The sequence below is a fragment of the Terrapene carolina genome, unplaced genomic scaffold, assembly GCF_002925995.2.
Source record: "Terrapene carolina triunguis isolate 2854851 unplaced genomic scaffold, T_m_triunguis-2.0 Scaffold93, whole genome shotgun sequence".
Taxonomy (NCBI): domain Eukaryota; kingdom Metazoa; phylum Chordata; order Testudines; family Emydidae; genus Terrapene; species Terrapene triunguis.
Window position 1 is genome coordinate 25238590 of NW_020664444.1, and position 19171 is coordinate 25257760.

General features: G+C 38.2%; 1 protein-coding gene across 1 annotated transcript in view; it reads left to right on the plus strand.

Moving 5' to 3' along the window:
* Nucleotides 1-19171, plus strand: part of USP7 (ubiquitin specific peptidase 7) — a 98739-nt gene that overhangs the window by 25871 nt on the left and 53697 nt on the right. Inside the window, exons 2-6 of the mRNA XM_024194045.3 lie at nucleotides 11635-11739; nucleotides 14249-14447; nucleotides 16374-16512; nucleotides 17384-17472; nucleotides 18710-18818. Of these exons, the coding sequence (XP_024049813.1) occupies nucleotides 11635-11739; nucleotides 14249-14447; nucleotides 16374-16512; nucleotides 17384-17472; nucleotides 18710-18818 (641 nt within the window). The remainder of the gene's footprint in view (nucleotides 1-11634; nucleotides 11740-14248; nucleotides 14448-16373; nucleotides 16513-17383; nucleotides 17473-18709; nucleotides 18819-19171) is intronic.

Here is a 19171-nt window from a genome sequence, read left to right on the forward strand (position 1 = left end):
GTTGCCTACCCCTGTACTAGGCAGTATACACACACAATGTGAAAATACGGTTCCTGCCCCAAAGAGCTTACAGTCTAAATGTGAGAGATGACAAGTGGATACAACACAGGCAGGAAGCACAAGGTAACAGTGGGATGATTGTGATTAGTGTAATAGGCAACATGCCATAGTCATCACTGCTTATCTGGTCATTGTTGAGTGTTTTGCAGGTATGGCAGAGGTTACAGATAGCAAGTCTGATCCTGCAGAAAGTTATTTGTCATGTGTTAATGATGATCTCATTTTCCATTTTTTCTTTTACATTGTTAGTCCTTGTCCTGAAGTGCTTATAAGCTACAATCAGTGAAGCAATAATAATTTATTTTTTATGAAATCAAAAAAAGAGAGAGAAAAAACAGGGAGAGAAGCCAGGATAGGGAAGGAACAATTAACTAATATTTAGATGAGTTAAATATAGTCAATTCGTCAAGGCCTGATGAAATTCATCCTAGGGTACTTAAGGAACTTGCTGAAACAATCTCTGACCCATTAGCGATTATCTTCAAGATCTCATGGAGATTGAGTGAGGTCCCATAGAAATGGAGAAGGGCAAACTTACTACCAATCTTTAAAAAGGGAAAAAAGCAGGAACCAGGGAATTTATAGATCAGTCAGCCAAACTTTGATACCTGGAAAGACACTGGCACAAATTATTAAACAATCAGTTTGTAAGCACATGGAGGATAATTAGGTGATAAATAATAGCTGGCATTGGTTTGTTCTTGACAAATCCATCTAATTTCCTTCTTTGACTAGGTAACCTGTAGCGAATGGAGGGAAGTAGTGGATACCTCAACTTTAGTCAGACATTTAATACAGTCCTAAATGACACTCTCATAAGCAAATTAGGGAAATATGGTCTACCTGAAATTACTTTAAGGGGTGTGCATAACTGGTTGAAAAACCATATGTTCAAAGAGTAGTTATCAATGGTTTGCTGTCAGACTGGGAGGACGTATCCAGTGGGGTTCTGTAGGGGTCTGTTTTAAGTGCGGTACTATTCAGTATTTTTTTAATGACTTGGGGATAATGTAGTGGAGAGCTTGCTTATGATGTAGATGTAGGCTGAGAGGGTTCTCAATCACTTTGGAGGACGGGATGAGAATTCAAAAGGACCTTGTTAAATTGGAGGATTGGTCTGAAATCAATAATTAGAAATTTAATAAAGACAAGTACAAAATACTACACTTAGGAAGGAAAAATTAAATACAAAATGAGAAATAGCTCGCTAAACAGTGGTGCTGCAGAAGAGGATCTGGGATTTATAGTGGGTTGCAGATTGAATGAGTTAACAATATGCTTCACCAAAAAAGACACATGTCATTCTGGGATGCATTAACAGGAGTGTAGGATGTAAGAAATGAGAAGTTACTGTTCTGCTCTAGTCAACAATACTGAGGCCTCAGCTGGAGTAGTTTGAGTACCTCACTTTATGAAAGATGTGGACAAATTGGAGAGTCCAGAGGAAAACAACAAAAATAAGAGGTTTGGAAAACATGACCTATGAGGAAAGGTTGAAAGAATTGAGTATGTTTTTAGTCCAGGGAAGAGAACACTTAGGTGGGACATAAGACTTCAAATATGTAAAAGGTTGTCGGTTGTCCTCCATATCCACTGAGGATAGGACAAGAAGAAATCTGCTTAGTTTGATGCAGTGGATATTGAGGTTAAACATTAAGAAAAACTTTCCAACTAAGTACTGGATACCTAGGAAGGTTGTGGAATCCCTGTCACTGCAGGGTTTCTTTACAACAGATTAGACAAACATCTGTCAGGGATGGTGTAGGTATACTTAATCCTGCTTCAGTGAGGAGAGTATGGACCAAATGACCTCTTGAGGCCCCTTCCAGCGTACATATCTATGACTGTATGAAATCTATATACAAAGCGTTTTTTGATAACATTGTTCAAACTAATATATTGGCCAGCTGCATTTTTCCTTTATAAATGTCCCCCCCCTCTGCCCTCCAAGTTTGCTTCACTATGAAAATTCTTTTGGAAAAATAATTACTCATGGAGTTTTTAGTTTCCTTGATAATCATACACTACGTCATTGATCATCATATGTATCTGATGGAAGAATTACCTGGCTGTGTATCTCCGTAACCAGAAAATGATTCCTTTTTACCACTTTCATGACACCTCTTTTCCCTTCATCTGGGAACTGCCTCTTGGCTCGTAATTTTTTTCTGAGCATCCTCTCTTGTAGCTTTCCTGTTTAGCGGAATATATCAGCCTTCAAATTCTACTGCTTGTCATGGAATCAGAAAGAGCTGTGGAGTCACACAGGAATGAAATAGATGTAAATGAAACAAAAGCAAATTGGCCTCTACATTGATGATAAAAGAAAAAAACGCTTTTTATTGTGTGTGCAGACTACGTAGTTTTTTTTAAGTCATGAATGTAATCTATTCCAATAATTTTACCCTTAAGTCTACATCGAGACACAGATTTACAGCTATCTTGGCACCTGCATGTTCACATACTCCTTTTCTCACCCACCCCATCTTTGTTTCCTTCTTTTATCTTGTACTTCTGTTTTCCTTAATAAATGTCTTAGGAGAATTACATTGTCTCTGAGGTGACCTCTGAAGATTACAAAATTTGTTCCAGTATTCCTTTTTCATTTTGTTTTGCTACCATTCTCTTGAAGAATAAAACTATAGAACATAATTTTCACTCAAACAGTGTTGTAGATTTAATTCCCTTTTTCCTGTGTCCCATTGCTTAATTAAGAATTGTGCTTATATTCTAACAGCAAATAGGAACAAGAAATCAACCACTATAAAGAGGGGGATTCTGCCAGTCCAGTTCCTGTCTTCAGCAGGTGGACAACCTTCTAAGCTTTGTTTTGATCTGCTTTTAGTTGCTTAAAAATCTCTTGCATACTCTTTTGTAAATTGACTGAATTTAGGGCATAGTTTTTTTCCCTTTAGGAATTGTGTGAATTATTTCTTACCTTCTGAGGGAGCAAAAGGTCTCTCTCTGCAGCTTTTGCTCTGTTTAGGGATACAGGAATTGACTCAAGTCTGGGGCTCCCAGTTCTGGGTTTCCCATTTGCTTTTGCTTGATCAGGAAGTCAGAGCCTCGTTTTAGAGGTTTTTGTAATGACTAGTGGTTACTTTGCAAAGAGTATATTAAACTGTAAAATCTTTCTTAACTTCCATATTTTGGTCATACTCATAACCAGCTCCCATAATGGGTGGTTTTTTGGTGGGAGGAGGAGAGATGGAAAGTAGAACAATGCTTGAAATTACCAGATACTGAATTTAGTGCTCATATGTCCACAAGCATTTGGGATTTTGGTTTAAGTGTGTCCTTATAAATGTCAATCTGGGTTAGCAAATGATAGCTTTAAGCAGTAAAAACAAGCATGTACAAGTGTTATTCTCTAAACACACGGTAGCTTTGTAAAATTTCAACAAATATAATGTCCGTGAAATTAAATTTGTCTTCCAAATAAAAAAAAGAATGTATTAAATACCTTAAGTAGCATTACCTGTTGGTTCCTTCAGGCTGCTTAAGAAGGATATAAGAGCAATATGAGTGTTTCTTTTCAAATGGTCCAACAAAATGTAGACTCTCAGGTAGAAAGTTAGACCTGGATTACGTATTTTGCGGATAACCTGCTTGTACACACTGATACTGAAGAAGATCAGCCTTTAAAAAACTTATTTCAGTCTTTAGTAATATTTCCTCAGCCTTTCTGTATTCTCTCCTGCCACACTGCTTCAGGTCTTTGCTGTCTTGGGTTGTTACTGGGTTACTTTAACTTTCTTTAGTAGACAATGTTTACTGAAAGTTTTATTCAGCTGTAAGAACCATTTTTCTAGGTTTAAAAAAAACAACATGCAGCTCCTAGGATCCTGCCTAACTGCTATGGAACCTTCAGGTTTCAACTGTCTGTTTAGGACAGTAAACAAGAATTGAGCCCCTCTGTTTCCCATCAGTCTTCGCTCTCCAATTTAAAAAAATAAAAAATAAAATCAAAGCTTTATGGAACTGCTGACACTAGAAAATCTCACGTGCTCCTCTAGTCAAGCTATTCTGTTCAGCATCTGAGGTACCAAATCTTGGTTTGTCTTCAGGTCTCCCTGCACCCAAAGGCAGAGATGTGGCAGAGTGAAAATGGGCACATCAGGTCTTTACATTCCTGCATGCTTTTGGTACATTCTTGACCTTACTTCTTCCCTATCTGCATGCTGTATAACAGTGGTTCTCAACCTATTTACCATTGTGGGCCGCATCCAATACTACCTTTGTGGCCCTGAGGATGTCACATGGGCCACAGCTATGGGCTGAATGGGCCGCAGGTTTGAGAACCACTGCTGTATATGATGGGGCTCAGTACAGTTACTACAACAGCCAACCATTTTCCACATTCTCATCTGTGGACATGGGATGTCAACTGAAACCAACAGCAAGTACTTCCATATTCACTCGTACTCTTTACAGCAACACCATAAAGTCTTTCAATGTTAACTTCCATCTTGAGAAGCAACTCCTTCTGACACATCTTGATTTCATAAGGCTCTATAGTTCTGGTCCAGTTAACAACCTCAGTTTGTGGGCTCCCGACCCATTCTTTTTACTTTTGAGGTTTCCTCCTCTCTGTAAAGAAACTGGTTCCAACTCTGATTTTAAATTGTCCATAAATTAACCTGGGCACTGTGGTCAATGTCTTCTAAGATTCTTATGCCTGGTGATCTTAGATGTGACATATGTAACAAACAAAACCTGCAAATTACCCATGTTTCTGGCAGGTGCAACTCACTACTACTTTTGAACTAGTAGGAATTTTCTCCTCAGTCATCATTCTTAAACTGCTATGAATATACTCGAGTCAGGCTCCATGGCTTCAATCCAGATACAATTATTTGCATTACTTTACTGCTGAACAGAGTAAGGAATTGTCTACACATACAGAGCTGCACTGGCACAGCTGCACTGATGCAGTTGTGCCGCTGTAGTGTTAAGTGAAGATGCTGTCTACACCGACAGGAGAGCTTTGTAAGTACTCTACCTCCCCGAGAGGCAGTAGCTGTGTTGACAAGAGAAGCCCTCCTGTCAACAAACCACTGTCTACATTGGGGGTTAAGTCAGTATAACTGCATTGCTCAGGAGCATGCGACACGGTTATACTGATATAAATCTGTAGTGTAGACCAAACCTAAGTCTTACTTCCTGGATCACTATTCTGAAAGCTAGCTATTCCATAAGACTTTCTTGTAACATAATATCCAAAGACAGGTCCAGAAAACTCTGTGTACTAGTTTAATGTTTTGAGATGGTATATTTCAAAAGATCAAATCTTTATATAGTCCATATGCAGATGTATGTCATTGTTACTTGTTTCTGTAGTCATATTTCAGGCTTTTTTGACCTCTGTCACCAAATGTGATTATTTAGAACCCGGGTTCTCAAACTGGGGGTTGTGACCCCTCAGAGGGTTGCAAGGTTATTGCATGAAGGGTCCTGAGCGGTCGTACTCCACCCCTAAACCACGCTTCGCCTCCAGCATTATTATAATGTTAAATATTAAAACAGTGTTTTTAATTTATAAAGGGGGTCACACTCAGAATCTTGCTGTGTAAAAGGGATCACCAGTACAAAAATTTGAGAACCACTGTTTTAGAAACTGCCAACACTTTTCTTTAATCTATTCCATTTATCCCTCCTCGGTTTAATCATAGGGCTTCTCAGAATGGGCAGCAATATCTTGTAGTGAGCTCAGTTTATTTAAAAACCTCCCCCTAACTTATTGAATGCTTTTTCTATAAGAATAACAGATACTACTCTAGGTTAAAATAGCATTCAGAACAAATAAGTAGTTGCTGTTATTCTTATAGGGATGCTCTGTGGTGGCAAATGGGGAGGTGACCACAGAGGCAATCTCCCTACTAGGATGTGGTCCATACTTTGAAAAAGTTTAGAACCTCTGTCTTAATATGTTAAAACAGAAAGAATTTTAGAAAGAGTTGTAGTGATATAATTTACTTTTTGCTATTCTATTTGTCTATTTTTGCCATTTCTTTTAGCAATCAAAATTGAAAATTAGTTTATTGGTCAGTTTCATTTTAGCTATTGAGTCGGTTTCTCGCCTTTAACTTTTGATTCTTGTACTCTGGAACTTTTGGGTTCCAAACATTGCCATGGAATGTTTGTTTGAAAACAGTTTGTACTGGAATTTAATAAACAAAGGAACATGGGACTATTTCTGCTTTCCTTCCACTTTGCAAAATCTTTTATGGTAAAGCCTGAATTGTGGGCCAAATTTGTTCTTACATTGTCTCTTTAATGAGAAATTCACAAAGGCATACACATTAACATAAGCACTGCATGAATAAAAGTTACACATTCATAAGTGCATTCCACAATGATGAGATAATGGTTCCATATGAGACAGTTGCATGCACACCAATTTAATGGAACCCAAAATAGGTTTATGGTAATCCAGTATACCTTTCAAGGAGGCTCAGATCCTCCATTAGGATGATTCTGATTTGATTATTCCATTGGCTTCATAAATAACAATGATAAAATATCTAGCTGTCATAACATCTGTAGATCTCAGTCATTTATAAAAGTATGGTATGATTGCTTCTATTTTACAGATGATGAAACTGAAGCACAGAGCTGAAATGACTTGCCCAAGGTCACCTAGTAGGCCTGTGGCAGACCATGAATAAAACCTAAGTCTCTGGAGTTCAATGCCACTGCCTTATCCACTAGGCCATACTGCCTGTGTAAGAGAAGCTCTACATGCTTGTCTTCTTTTCTTAAATTATTTTCTAAAAGTTTAGTGAATTTATTCTTTGTGAAAGTGCTGCACTGAGAGCCCTGCATACTGAAATCCTCTATTTGCCCACAGAGCAAGTACAGTAGTAGCAGTGCAGGCTGTCTTCCAGCCCCACCCCATAAATTGTCTCAGTCCATATTCATGCTCCCTACACTTTGAGGGGTGGAAGAGGAAGAAATGGGCTGGCATTAAGTTGACTATATCAGCTATACACTAGCCAAGGATCCTCCCATATCAAGGGAAACTTAATTACCCTGATAGGGGTAGCTTCTTGGCCTGTTTGCACCGCTGTTGTGGAGGTCAAGATCTGGTGCATAATCTTTCGGTCATACATTCCAAATGTGCATTTAGGACGATCTAGTTTCCCATTTTTTATAAAAAGCAAGAATATTTAAATGCAGAATAATGATAATGCAGCATGATGGTGCATTGTTTCCATTTCCTGACTTGTATGAATTTAAAACCTCAACCACATCTAATTAATTTAAGATGGTCTTTTTTGGTTTTGGAGAATTTCCTACTTAACTAGGGAACATAACCGAACAGAGGATTTAAGTTAATATTTGATAGGAGGAATGAATGAGTTGTGTCCAGTGAGCATCTGAGACTCTAGCCCAGTGGTTCTCAACCTGCGGCCTGTGGGCTGCTTACGGCCCAGTCAGCACAGAGCTGTGGCCTATGTGACATCCTCAGGGCCATACAGATAGTATATGTATGTGGCCCACATAACACATTCTGGGCCGCACATGCGGCCCACAATGGTAAATAGGTTGAGAACCCCTGCTCTAGCCTCTGTATGATGAAGTACATACCATGAATGTTGCACATTGCTTCATTTAACATGTCTGAAAAAGTCATCTTATAAAGTGAAAGGCCTCAGATATTGCTGTATTTTTTTTTTTTATATAAGAGGAATTGTATCCAAATAGAAGTGTTCATCCTTTCAGGGGAGGAAGTCGGTGTGCACCTGGGTCTAGACCCCTGGTAATTTTAGATTCTGCTTCTTTTGAAAAACAAGTTTGGCTCTGTCCAGGGTGCTGAATAGCCTTTGAAGGTAATAGACATGCTTGTGAACTGTGGGAGATTAACTTTAGTGTAAACAAAAGTGTGTTATATGGGCAAGGTTACTCTTACTTAAGACTGTATACCTGACATCCCTAGCCACCAAATGGTTCATGTCTTGAATGTGTTAATTGTTTTCATATGGAAACTGTGTGTTTAGCCATTATATATATCCACTGTTAAAAGTATAATACAAATCAAAACAGATGTAAAAAGTAAAGAAAATGCAGGTAGCTGTATCCTTTTGAGATAAGCTTTTCAAGTCCCAAGAATTCTCACATTAAATGTGTAATTGCATAAAGGTGAAACTTATAAACAAATACATAAAAAGAACAGATTTAATATTGATCTTCAGTGTTTTGTTTGTCTTTAGATAAATGTTGCAAGCCAGATGTCAGTCGTGACACAACTGATTCTAGAAAACATAAATTGATGTTCAATCTGTGTAGATCATTTTCATTTTTGACGAATACAATGTCTTGATTACATGTTGGACAGCAAGACTTGTGTGCTACTTAATTATTTCAGTAAAAAAGATTGATTTTTTCCCCAACAGTTATAGATTATAGATTCCAGTACTTATTCAATGGCTGACTGCCTCTTATGATACTGGCTTGCAACCAGACTCAAAATGCTTTTGAATGGACAAAAATGAAGAGATAGTTCAGCAATATGGCTGCTATACTAGAGTTGTGCTTTTGACTGGTCAAAAAATAATTGGTCAAATATTGGTAAAAAATGGTCTAATATTTTAAAGCACTGATTTATTGTAGTAGTAACAACAGTATAGAAAAAGAATAATGGCATGTCTACACTACAGTCCTAAATCAACCTTTGTTAGGTTGACTTACAGTCATCGCAGTAATTACTGCAGTGGCTGTTGTCCACACTATCCTCCTCCTGTTGTTGGTGCACGTCCTCACCAGGAGCCCTTCCACCAACCGAAGAGGGGCAGCGTGGGGGGCTGAGAGCCAGGACTCTCAGCTCCGCCCAGCTCCCTGTTGGGAGCCTGGCTTCCCCCCTGGGCTCTCAGCTCCCGGCTTCCTGCTGGGAACGGGGCAGCCACCTGGACTTCTCTGTTCCTTGAGTAGGGAGCCTCCAGGCAGCAGCCTGGCTGGGAGTAGGGAGCCGGGGGCAGCCCGGCTCTAGCTGCCTGGCTTTCGTGTCAATTTTACAGAAATTGACAAGATAGTTAACAACCGACACTGCATCGTCCTAACTACATTGATATAAGTGCTACGCCTCTCGTGGAGTTGTTATGTCGGTGTAGTAGGGCATTAACATCAGCAGGACAAGGCTGTAGTGTGTACACTGACATAATTAAGTCAACATAAGCTGCCTTACGTTGACCTAACATTTTATGGTAAGCTCTTTGGGGCAGGGACACTGTGCTTTTATTTGCTTAATGTGCTTTGTAAACCCCAGGTACATTGATGGCCTGTTATACAAACAAAGACATACCTACCTACAGTGTTTGTTCTAGAAGATTCAAGCCAATCAAGAGGTTCAGCTTTAAATAGCTCACTAATGTCCAACAGGTGGCATTAGAATGTAGAGAAGTGAGTGATCAAAGCATTTAGTTAGGCTTGCTTACAGATAGCACCATGAAACAATGAAAAAGGTGGGCTGCTGCCTACATCAGGGCATTCTTGCTGCAATATTGGAGAATGGTCAAGTAACAGGCAGTCAGTTGACCAGCTTGCCAAATGTATACTATACTCCTGTGTTAATTGGGTTGGGTATTTTGAAATCCATGTTGGTGATTATTCAAGAAACAATGTGGTGACTTTCATTTCCTGCTCCATTTCTAGCAACTAAGTTAACAAACAGCTATCTGAGCAAGAGAGAAACAGTACTAGAATATTTAACTCCCGTCGTTTATGTATATTGAATCATTTGCATTTCTTTGAATTCTTTAAAGCTAGGACTCTGCAGTATTTATTAGGGAGGATGACTCGTTGATTTCATAGTGCTGCATGCTAAGTATGTTAATTGGCAGTGTCTGGCACGTACAAAGGAAAATGGCTGAATAATGATGGGTGAGAGAGCTGCAACACAAATATTTGCTGATATACTGATGATAAATGCTTGGCCTAGTTTTTTAAAATCTCTTTGGTTTACTGTACTGTTTCTATAACAAGTGAGTTTTGGATGCACTTATGGCTTGTTAGGCCAATACACCCTATCCAGCTCATGGGAATGCCATGTCATATAGCCTGCTGGCCAGTTAGGAGCAGGTATCAGCGGATCCACCCTGGTTTACTTGCCCTCCAAGGTTTAATGAGCTCAGTCTGCTTGGATTTGAAATCAGTTTTCCTTCTCCTGGATGCTGTTAATATTCAGTGCAACTCATATGGGTTTCCTCACAATGGGTTACCACTCTGCAGGATGCACCTCTATTCCCTTCTATCCCCATGCAAGGATTTTTTAAATGCAGTTTTAAAATTGTAAATTAGCTTGTTAAATAAAAATAATACCCTTCTTTGTAAACAGGTAGTCCCTGTCTCCCATGCATCCTACTAAATAATGTCCGTGTTCTGATAGTGATAGATTCGTACAGCTTTAAAATGTGACCTGAGAACTATGCTTCAGCATAATCAGAGAAATATTAATTCGACTAGTACTCAGCTGAGCTAAATGTATAATCCTAAACTTAATAAACTTATATGAATGTATATCTTAATCATCAGCTTCAGATACAAAGTCTGATATCCCCATTTCTGTTCTGTAGTACGTGTGTGGGTGTCATTATCTTTTAGAGCCATTCTGTAGCCTTTATCCTGCAATAGATCTGCCCAAAAGAGACTCTTATGCCTGCCTAGTGTCTTACTGAAGTTAGTGGGCCTCTCTATAGGCAAAAGGATCTGCTCACTTGGATCTGATTTTAATGTGTGTTTATGTCTGGAGCGAGAGGGTTAATGTCTTCTATGTGAACTCTTAGCATGCCTGAGTGATCCGTATGGGAGTGGGGGAGATGTTGTGGAGAGAAAAGAGTGGAAACAGTGTTATGGTAGTGTGTTGGTATATCTCATCAGAAGGCATGCATTTTTAAAGTCAAACTTCTTATACTTCATGGGACCTTATTTTTGTAGGTGCGTAAATTCTTTGTATATGTTCAAACAGCTATATTAGCACAAGTTAGCAATGGTAATGATAGAGTTGGCAAAGGGATAGTTTTAAATATTTGTTAATGAAATGTTCTAAATTTTCATTCTTAAGATCTTAAACATGCTCTTACATGTGCTATAGTGCTTGCTTTTCTTTAAAAGGCAATCAGTAAGACTGCTTATTCAGGCAGTCTTAGAGCAAATTAATGTCTGTTAATTGATTAATCAGTATTACTTCAGTTCTAACTGTATGCAGTTTGAAAGGGCCTAAGAATAGTCATTTAGAAATTGTTAAATATATATGTATTGTATTTAATAAAACTCTCAGTCTGGACTACTAAGTGTAATGCCATATAGGAAAGTACATATATCTGTTAGGAATTAAATTATAATTTTAAGTCTGTTATGCATTAGTATGACACTTAAGCAATAAGGGTTTGCCTACACAGGGAAATTTACCAGCAGAACTATAGTGGTATAATTATAGCTATAAATCCCTTTGTGGACACACTTATTCAGAAATAAGAATACGGACTAAGAGTGCCTTTTTCTGGTATTGCTTATGTCATTTGGAAATTTTCCCTTGTAAACAAGCATTAAGTCACTGATAATTTTTTTTCTTATTAGCTGGAGATACAGATGATCCACCAAGAATTACTCAAAATCCTGTCATCAATGGGAATGTAGCTATGGCCGATGGACACAACAATACAGAAGAAGACATGGAAGATGGTAAGTAAATATGACATGAAAGTATTGTGAGCAGAGCTTGTCGTTTATTTTGTATTTGTAGGGTGCCCAGCGCAATGATATCATGATTAGAGCCTCTGGGTGCTGCTCTAGTAAAACTGGTTTTAAAAAATTCTAATAATGATGTTATTTCAGGAAAAGGGTTATTGCTTCCCCGTGGAGAAAATAAAACAATATCTAAATTTCTGTATGGGAATACCTGTTTTAGAGTAGTCATTCTTCAAGATTGGCGATCCCAAAAGCTATCAGCAGAAAAAATAGGCATGTTGTAGGTGGCTGTTCATTTTAAATCTTGCCAGAGTGTGATATTATGCATGATCTTGAAAATCTATCATGCACCGCTTATTATGAGAAATACAGTGCATTAAATTACTTTGCACCATACCTGCAACTGTCCCAGCAGGCATTTCCAGTAGAGTGCACATTGTGATCCCCATGTGTGTTGCTAAGTAGTCAAGTAGCAGCTGTAGACAACTTTTATAAGTTGTATACAGTGGTAACACTTCTTGGAAGTGGACCTCATCCTAGTGATCCAAACCTTTATAACATCAAATGCTCTGTTCATGGGAACTAGTTGGGAACTTCGGCTAGTGCAAAATGCAACTGTTGGCTTATTTACAGGTATTTCCTGTTGGGTGCCTATTACATCCGTAGTCTGCATTGATTTCTGATTCATCTGAGTGCAATTCAATATTTTGTTTTGACATATAAAACCTTTAATGGTTTGGATACTGACCACATTAAAGAGTTGTGCTCTGTGTGGTGGCAAGGAGAGAGAGCATTTTGGCTGAAACCATAACTGGCTGATAGTTGTGTCAAATGAGTGTTACCAGTGGTAGTAAAGGGTTATTTAGTATTGCCTTAGAGAAGATGGTAGCACAGGCTGCAGAGAGAGGGGAATAAATATTCTTGATCTTTAGCCAAATAGCACAAAAGGGATTCAAAGAGTTTATATAAAATTATACCTTTCATATGTACATAGCAGAATAAATCAAGCAAAAGAGAGTCAGGTTTAAAAGAGGCTAATTGTGACCACAGCTAAGAAGGAAGACCAATACTCAGATAAACTACTTCCTCTTCAGTTAGAATAGCTTTGACTTTGCGTGAATGCTATAGGAAACAGTTCTGAAGGCAGGGAAGAATAATCTTTTAACTATAAGCATGGACAAATCCGACAAATAAAATACATACCCGCAATTTGCGCATTAAGGATATTTCCTAATAAAATCTCTCTTTTTTGGTCATATTTATCAGTCTCCCTCACCTGCATTACATGGTATAATAAAACATGGGCAATGCAGCTGATTCTTCTCAAACACCTCAAGTGTAGGGATGTAGACTTCTTCAAGAAGATTTTACTCTTATTTTTCTACTAATAAGTGTGTGAAGTAAGTGTTGTCCTGGACTTGAAAGGACAGAACAAATGTGTGAGGAAAAACTAGCTTCATGATACAAAAGCTCTAACTGTTCTCATAAATCAGGGGCATTACATGATATTGACCAAGCTGAGAGGCATTCTTTTACACATTCTAGAATAAGAGCTACACAGAAAATATATGACCCTTCTACCAAAAAGAGTTTTATTTCAGGACTCTGTTGGTTAGGCTTTCTGCAGCATTCTAAAAGACACTGGTGAGATTGAAAATCCCAGGAATGTGTGTTACTTTCATTTACTAGATGATCTGTTAATATCAGTTAGCCAAAGAGGTCATTAGTAATGTCTTACAGTAGAACCTCAGAGTTACAAACACTTTGGGAATAGAGGTTGTTTGTAACTCTGAAATGTTCAACTCTGGACAAAATGTTATGGTTATTCTTTCAAAAGTTTATAAGTGAACATTGACTTACTACAGCTTTGTAACTGTACTATGCAAGAGAAAAATGCTGCTTTTAACCATCTTAATTTAAATGAAACAAGCACAGAAACAGTTTCCTTACCTTTATTAAAAAATTTTTTTTTAAACTTTCCCATTTTTTTTAATAGTTTACGTTTAACACAGAACTGTACTGTATTTGCTTTTTTATTTTTCTGCTACTGCCTGATTGCGTAATTTGCATTCCAAAAGAGGTGTGTGGTTGACTGGTCAGTTCATAACTGAGGTTCTACTGTAGTTTCTCTGAGGATCGATGGGTTAGCAACAGTTTGATCCAACTCTTACATCCCATTATAGTGAAAGGAAAAGCCTTTCTGTCCAGGGAAAAAGTCATCAGGATGTAGGAATTATTGGAAGAAGTGCAATATAAAAACAGGTACTCTGAGATCACTGATATACTTGGGAACGGTAGAATTTATATGCAGGTGCTGCTGTGTCCCAGGTTATGTAACAATACAGTCTTTGTGAATATTTAAAATGTTACACATTCTTATTGATTGGTAAAACTTTTCTTTATGCACCCCTTGTTCTGTATTTTTGAAATGTGTATTGTGGGGTGAAGGATATCTTCACATTATTAAATTCTGTTTTAGTTGTCTTATATTTTTGTTTTACAGACACAAGTTGGCGATCAGAAGCAACGTTTCAGTTTACAGTTGAGCGTTTCAGCAGGCTCAGTGAGTCAGTCCTCAGTCCTCCTTGCTTTGTACGGAATTTGCCGTGGAAGATTATGGTGATGCCACGACTGTACCCAGACAGACCACACCAAAAAAGTGTAGGATTCTTTCTTCAGTGCAATGCTGAATCTGATTCCACGTAAGACCCTTTAAATAATTAATATACAAACTTATATATGGCATTATTTAATTGTGTTGCAAGACCAACATCTGGTAAAATTATTTAATCTAGTTTTTTCTACAGAGGAGAAGAAGATTACAAGCTTTTCAGTCTCTGAAGATCTTTCTACTTCTCATATACTCTTTGCTTCCCACCTTCAAATCCCCACATCCCAATGCTGATCCTTCATTTAGGCCTACTTGGCCAGAAATCCCTGATGGAACTCATCCATTCTTCTCTTGGACTGCTCAGAGCAATGAGAGGAACCCTCAGTCAGATGGAGCACACTGCCTCAACAACATTGCCAGCCTGCTGGCCTGGAAAAGGAAGATTTGTCCCAATTTTATGCTAAAATGCTACTAAACATCCCCATAATCAATCTGAGCTATAAATCCATCTCTGTGATACAGCAGTTGCTAGGTAAACTAGGCAGGAAAAGCATTTGTTGCTAGTATATTTTAAAACAATGGCTTTCTGCCCTTCCACAGTCCCATGGGATTAGAAAGAAACTTTCCATGTCGGCAGGTTATTTCATAATTGTACATTACACAAGTTTCCTTCGTCTTTCTCTGAAACATCTGGTGCCTCTCACTGTCAGTGGCAAGATACCAGAATAGAAGGATCACTGGTCTGATTGACTATGGCATTTTTTATATTCATAAATTTTGCCTGTCAGAGTACAGGTGTACCTGATAACTCAGACCTTCAGTGCCACCCCAAGTCTGAATAGAAGGAGGGAAGAACCGTGCAAGAAAAGTAAACCTGTCCAGCAAGAAAAGTAATGGCTTCCTGAAGAGGAAACCCAGTCATTTCCAGAGTAGGCATCATAAATATGTGGTTTTATCCACACCAGCCTTAGCAGTTTGATCACCCACTGTCACGCACAGCAAGCACTGGCTCACACCCCAAGGGAAGGATCCCTTAGATAATTTGTGGCAAAGCACATTAATAAAAGAAATCTGCATTTGTAAAGACAAGATACTCTCTGTGTTGAGAGAGACAACGTTCCCCAGCCTTTGGCAGTTGTTGGACAAAATGTTTGATTTGTAAGTAGCAGGCCCACCAGTTTATTGGGGAAACTTTGTAGAGAGCCACACGTCCCCTTATAGAGTTTGAGTTTCTGACATAGGGAGAGTGTGTGGGGTAAGGGGGAGGGGAGGCAAGGGTGTGTGAGGGGGAAAAAATGACAGTGAAAGCATTGCCTCTTTGCTGGGTGGTCTCCTGAGACTGCATTGATACATGCTGCTTTGTGGAGGAGCAAGTTTCCTGTCAAGTGCAATGGGTTCATTCTTACATAATATCACACACCACTTCTGGTTCAATCTGAGTGATGGCAGTTACTCTTCCACATTGTTTTCTTGGTTTTCGTTTTCTCTTGAAGTAGTAGTGTTTTTCATCTCACATACCCTACGTAGGTACAGTATACCATGCTTGATGTGAGTAGTTAGCCACAGTGATTTCTGACAAGAAACTTCAGGAGACAGCGATTTTTCTCTCGGCTATTATTTCTTAGCAATATTAATGAACACTTTCCTAAAAGACTTCTGACCTTGCTTAAGAGAAATCACTGTCATCCTTAAAAAAAATCGTAGGAGGAATCAGCTAAAACAGCTAAGTTGCTCTCAGAGAGGGACATAATCTAAAACCCCATTCCTGAAAAAAGTATGGCCTCTTTAACAACCATAACTTTGTACTGTGTGGCTCACAAAAACCAGAATTTAATTCTTACAAATGCTCCTGACAGCAGTTAAACAAGCTTTAGAATCTAGTGAGGAACAAAGGTGAAGTAGACATCTGTGTGCAAATACGGACTTGGTGTATCAAGTAAAATTTATAAAAGTGTTTTCTATTATTGAAGAAAACAAAATTGAAATTTGTTTCAAGTGTTATCTTTTAATTTTATAGGTCATGGTCTTGCCATGCACAAGCAGTTCTCAAGATAATAAATTACAAGGACGATGAAAAATCATTCAGTCGTCGTATTAGTCACTTGTTCTTTCATAAGGAGAATGACTGGGGCTTTTCCAACTTTATGGCATGGAGTGTAAGTAACAATATATTAGTTTTATAATAATGGGCTGTTATTGGGTTGGGAGATCAGACCAATACATGCACTTGATCTTCTAATACTGCCTTAGATACCTTTATTTTTAAATTTCTTCCTAAAGGTGTTGTCTTAGTATCTGAATGATGCTTGTGGTATCAGTAGATTTCATAGTGAAGATACCTTTAAGTGCTAATATATTGCTCCTCATAGTGCAGATTCCTTTTAACTATTTTACCTGGACTTAATGACCCACAAAAATATTCCATCATTCCTCCATTGACCCATCTTTACTAATACTTCACTTAATAAAAATCATTCCACCAACTTTCTTTTAAATGTTGTTGGTCACGATCACTGTCATTTAAGAGCAGCCTAGGTTTTCTTGCTCATTTCTTCCCATGTTCTCTGCATGTGTACAGACATTTTAAATTAATACTACTCTTAATGTTCATCTTAAATTGAGACAGCTTTTTAAGCATTATGGAAGTCTGGGGCCTTAATTTTTCTCTTTTGCCTGGAATAGTTTCATAAATTAACTGCTTTAAGTCAAAACAAAGCTTTTGATTACTGATCCTGTTATCCACAGGGAATTGAAATACTGGTGCAAAAACTATAAAAGCCAGAAACAAGATTTTGCATTGAGACACTTACAGATTATTTCAATACATTGAGCTCAGTGTCCTAGAGATTAATTGGTATCCTTCAATAATTTTTTAGCTTATTGAGTAAAAGAAATGCATAGATGGTTGCTTACTTAAATGTGCAGATTCTGAGCAATATCCAGCCTGGATTTTTCACTACATTCCCCATTGTAGGATTCAGAAGATAGTTTTGCAGCAAATTTCATATTCTTATTTCTGTTTAATAGGAAGTTACTGATCCTGAAAAAGGATTTATAGAGGACGACAAGGTTACTTTTGAAGTCTACGTTCAAGCGGATGCTCCACATGGAGTGGCGTAAGTATCTTTAAAAAAAAAAACCCTCTCTTGAGTAGAAATGCATAGTAAACAAATGTACAGAAAAGTCAACCTTTAGAACATTCATTTGAATTTCAGTTGAACTATCTCATTTTATTAGTAATGTATGGTACTGTTCATGAGAGGATCTCAAAGCACTTTTTCAGAATTAATTGATGAAGCATCTCAAGGGAAATATACCCATGTTTAGAAAGCTGCATAGAGATTTTGTGCCAGTAGCTTCTCCACCTATGTTGCTCAATGCAACCTTCTGTAACTTTACTTAATGCAAAACACTTTTCAGTATGTATAAACTAATTTTATTTTTCAGTTTAAAATGACCTACAGTCTTTGCCATTGTGGTCTTGACACTCTTGGTGTTAATGTCACCATCAAGCAGTATGGTTGCCACCATCAGTGGTTCGAACACCTAGTTTTAATCCTGCTTTACAGTTTAAGTTTTAAAACTGCCCTGCCTGACGCTGAGTTCTTATACTACTGGATGCCACTTTTCAGCAAGATGGCTGCTATGAACTGCAAATTTTAATTTAAAAATTGAATTTTAAATACAGATAACTAATGAAATGCTTGTCACTCTGGGAGCCTTCAGAAAATGGTAAAAAAGAAAATTTAACAAAAGAACAGTCCTTTATTTATAGAAGTATTGTAATCCTAAGCGCATGTGGTGACAGGCAGTTGTGATGTGTAATCTCTTTTATTCAGACAGAATGTAATACTAAGTTGCACATAACTTCTGTTAATAGTGCTGGTTAGCTTAGAACAGGGGTTCTCAAGCTTAATTGCACTGCGACCCCCTACTGACACCAAAAATTACTAAACGACCCCAGGGCCTGAGCCCGTCCAAGTCCCGCCACCCTGGGAGGGGGGCCAAAGCCCGAGCCCCACTGCCTTGGATGCGGAGGGGGGTCAAAGCCGAAGCCCAAGGGCTTCAGCCTGAGGCAGGGGGCCTGTAATCTGAGCCCCGCTGCCCAGGGCTGAAGCCCTTGGACTTTGGCCCGAGACGATGAGGCTCAGGCTTTGGCCCTGGGTCCCAGCAAATCTAAGCCAACCCTCGCGACCCTATTAAAACGGGATTGCGACCCCCTTTGGGGTTGCAACACACAGTTTGAGAACCACTGGCCTAGAACAAATGTTCTGTAGAAATATATCTGCATTATAGTTACATTTTTTATATATATAAAATCAAATGTAGTTTTAACCATTAACTGCTTTCCAGGTGGGATTCAAAGAAGCACACGGGATATGTTGGGTTAAAGAACCAGGGAGCAACCTGTTACATGAACAGTTTATTACAGACTTTATTTTTCACAAATCAACTACGAAAGGTAATTAAATAGCATTGTAATTTCATTTCAAATATCTAAATAGCAAAAATGATATATTTCAAAATAGCTTTTGTTTTAAATAGCTTTCCACCCTATTTTTTTCCCCACACTATCATTTTTTGTTTTCTTCTTTTCAAAAAATCCTCTCCATTCTGTAAAAAAAACTTCAGAGCACAATAGCCCAATTTGATCATTATTCTGCTTTTTCAAAGTGGTCTCCAATCTCTCTGTTGGCTCCTTTCTCTGTAACTCAGTAAACAAATGGCTTTGTCGAGTAGCTAGAAAAGGCGGCTACAACATCATCGTAGTTAGTGTACTCCAAACCTGATAAACTGCAGTTTGATTAACTTCTG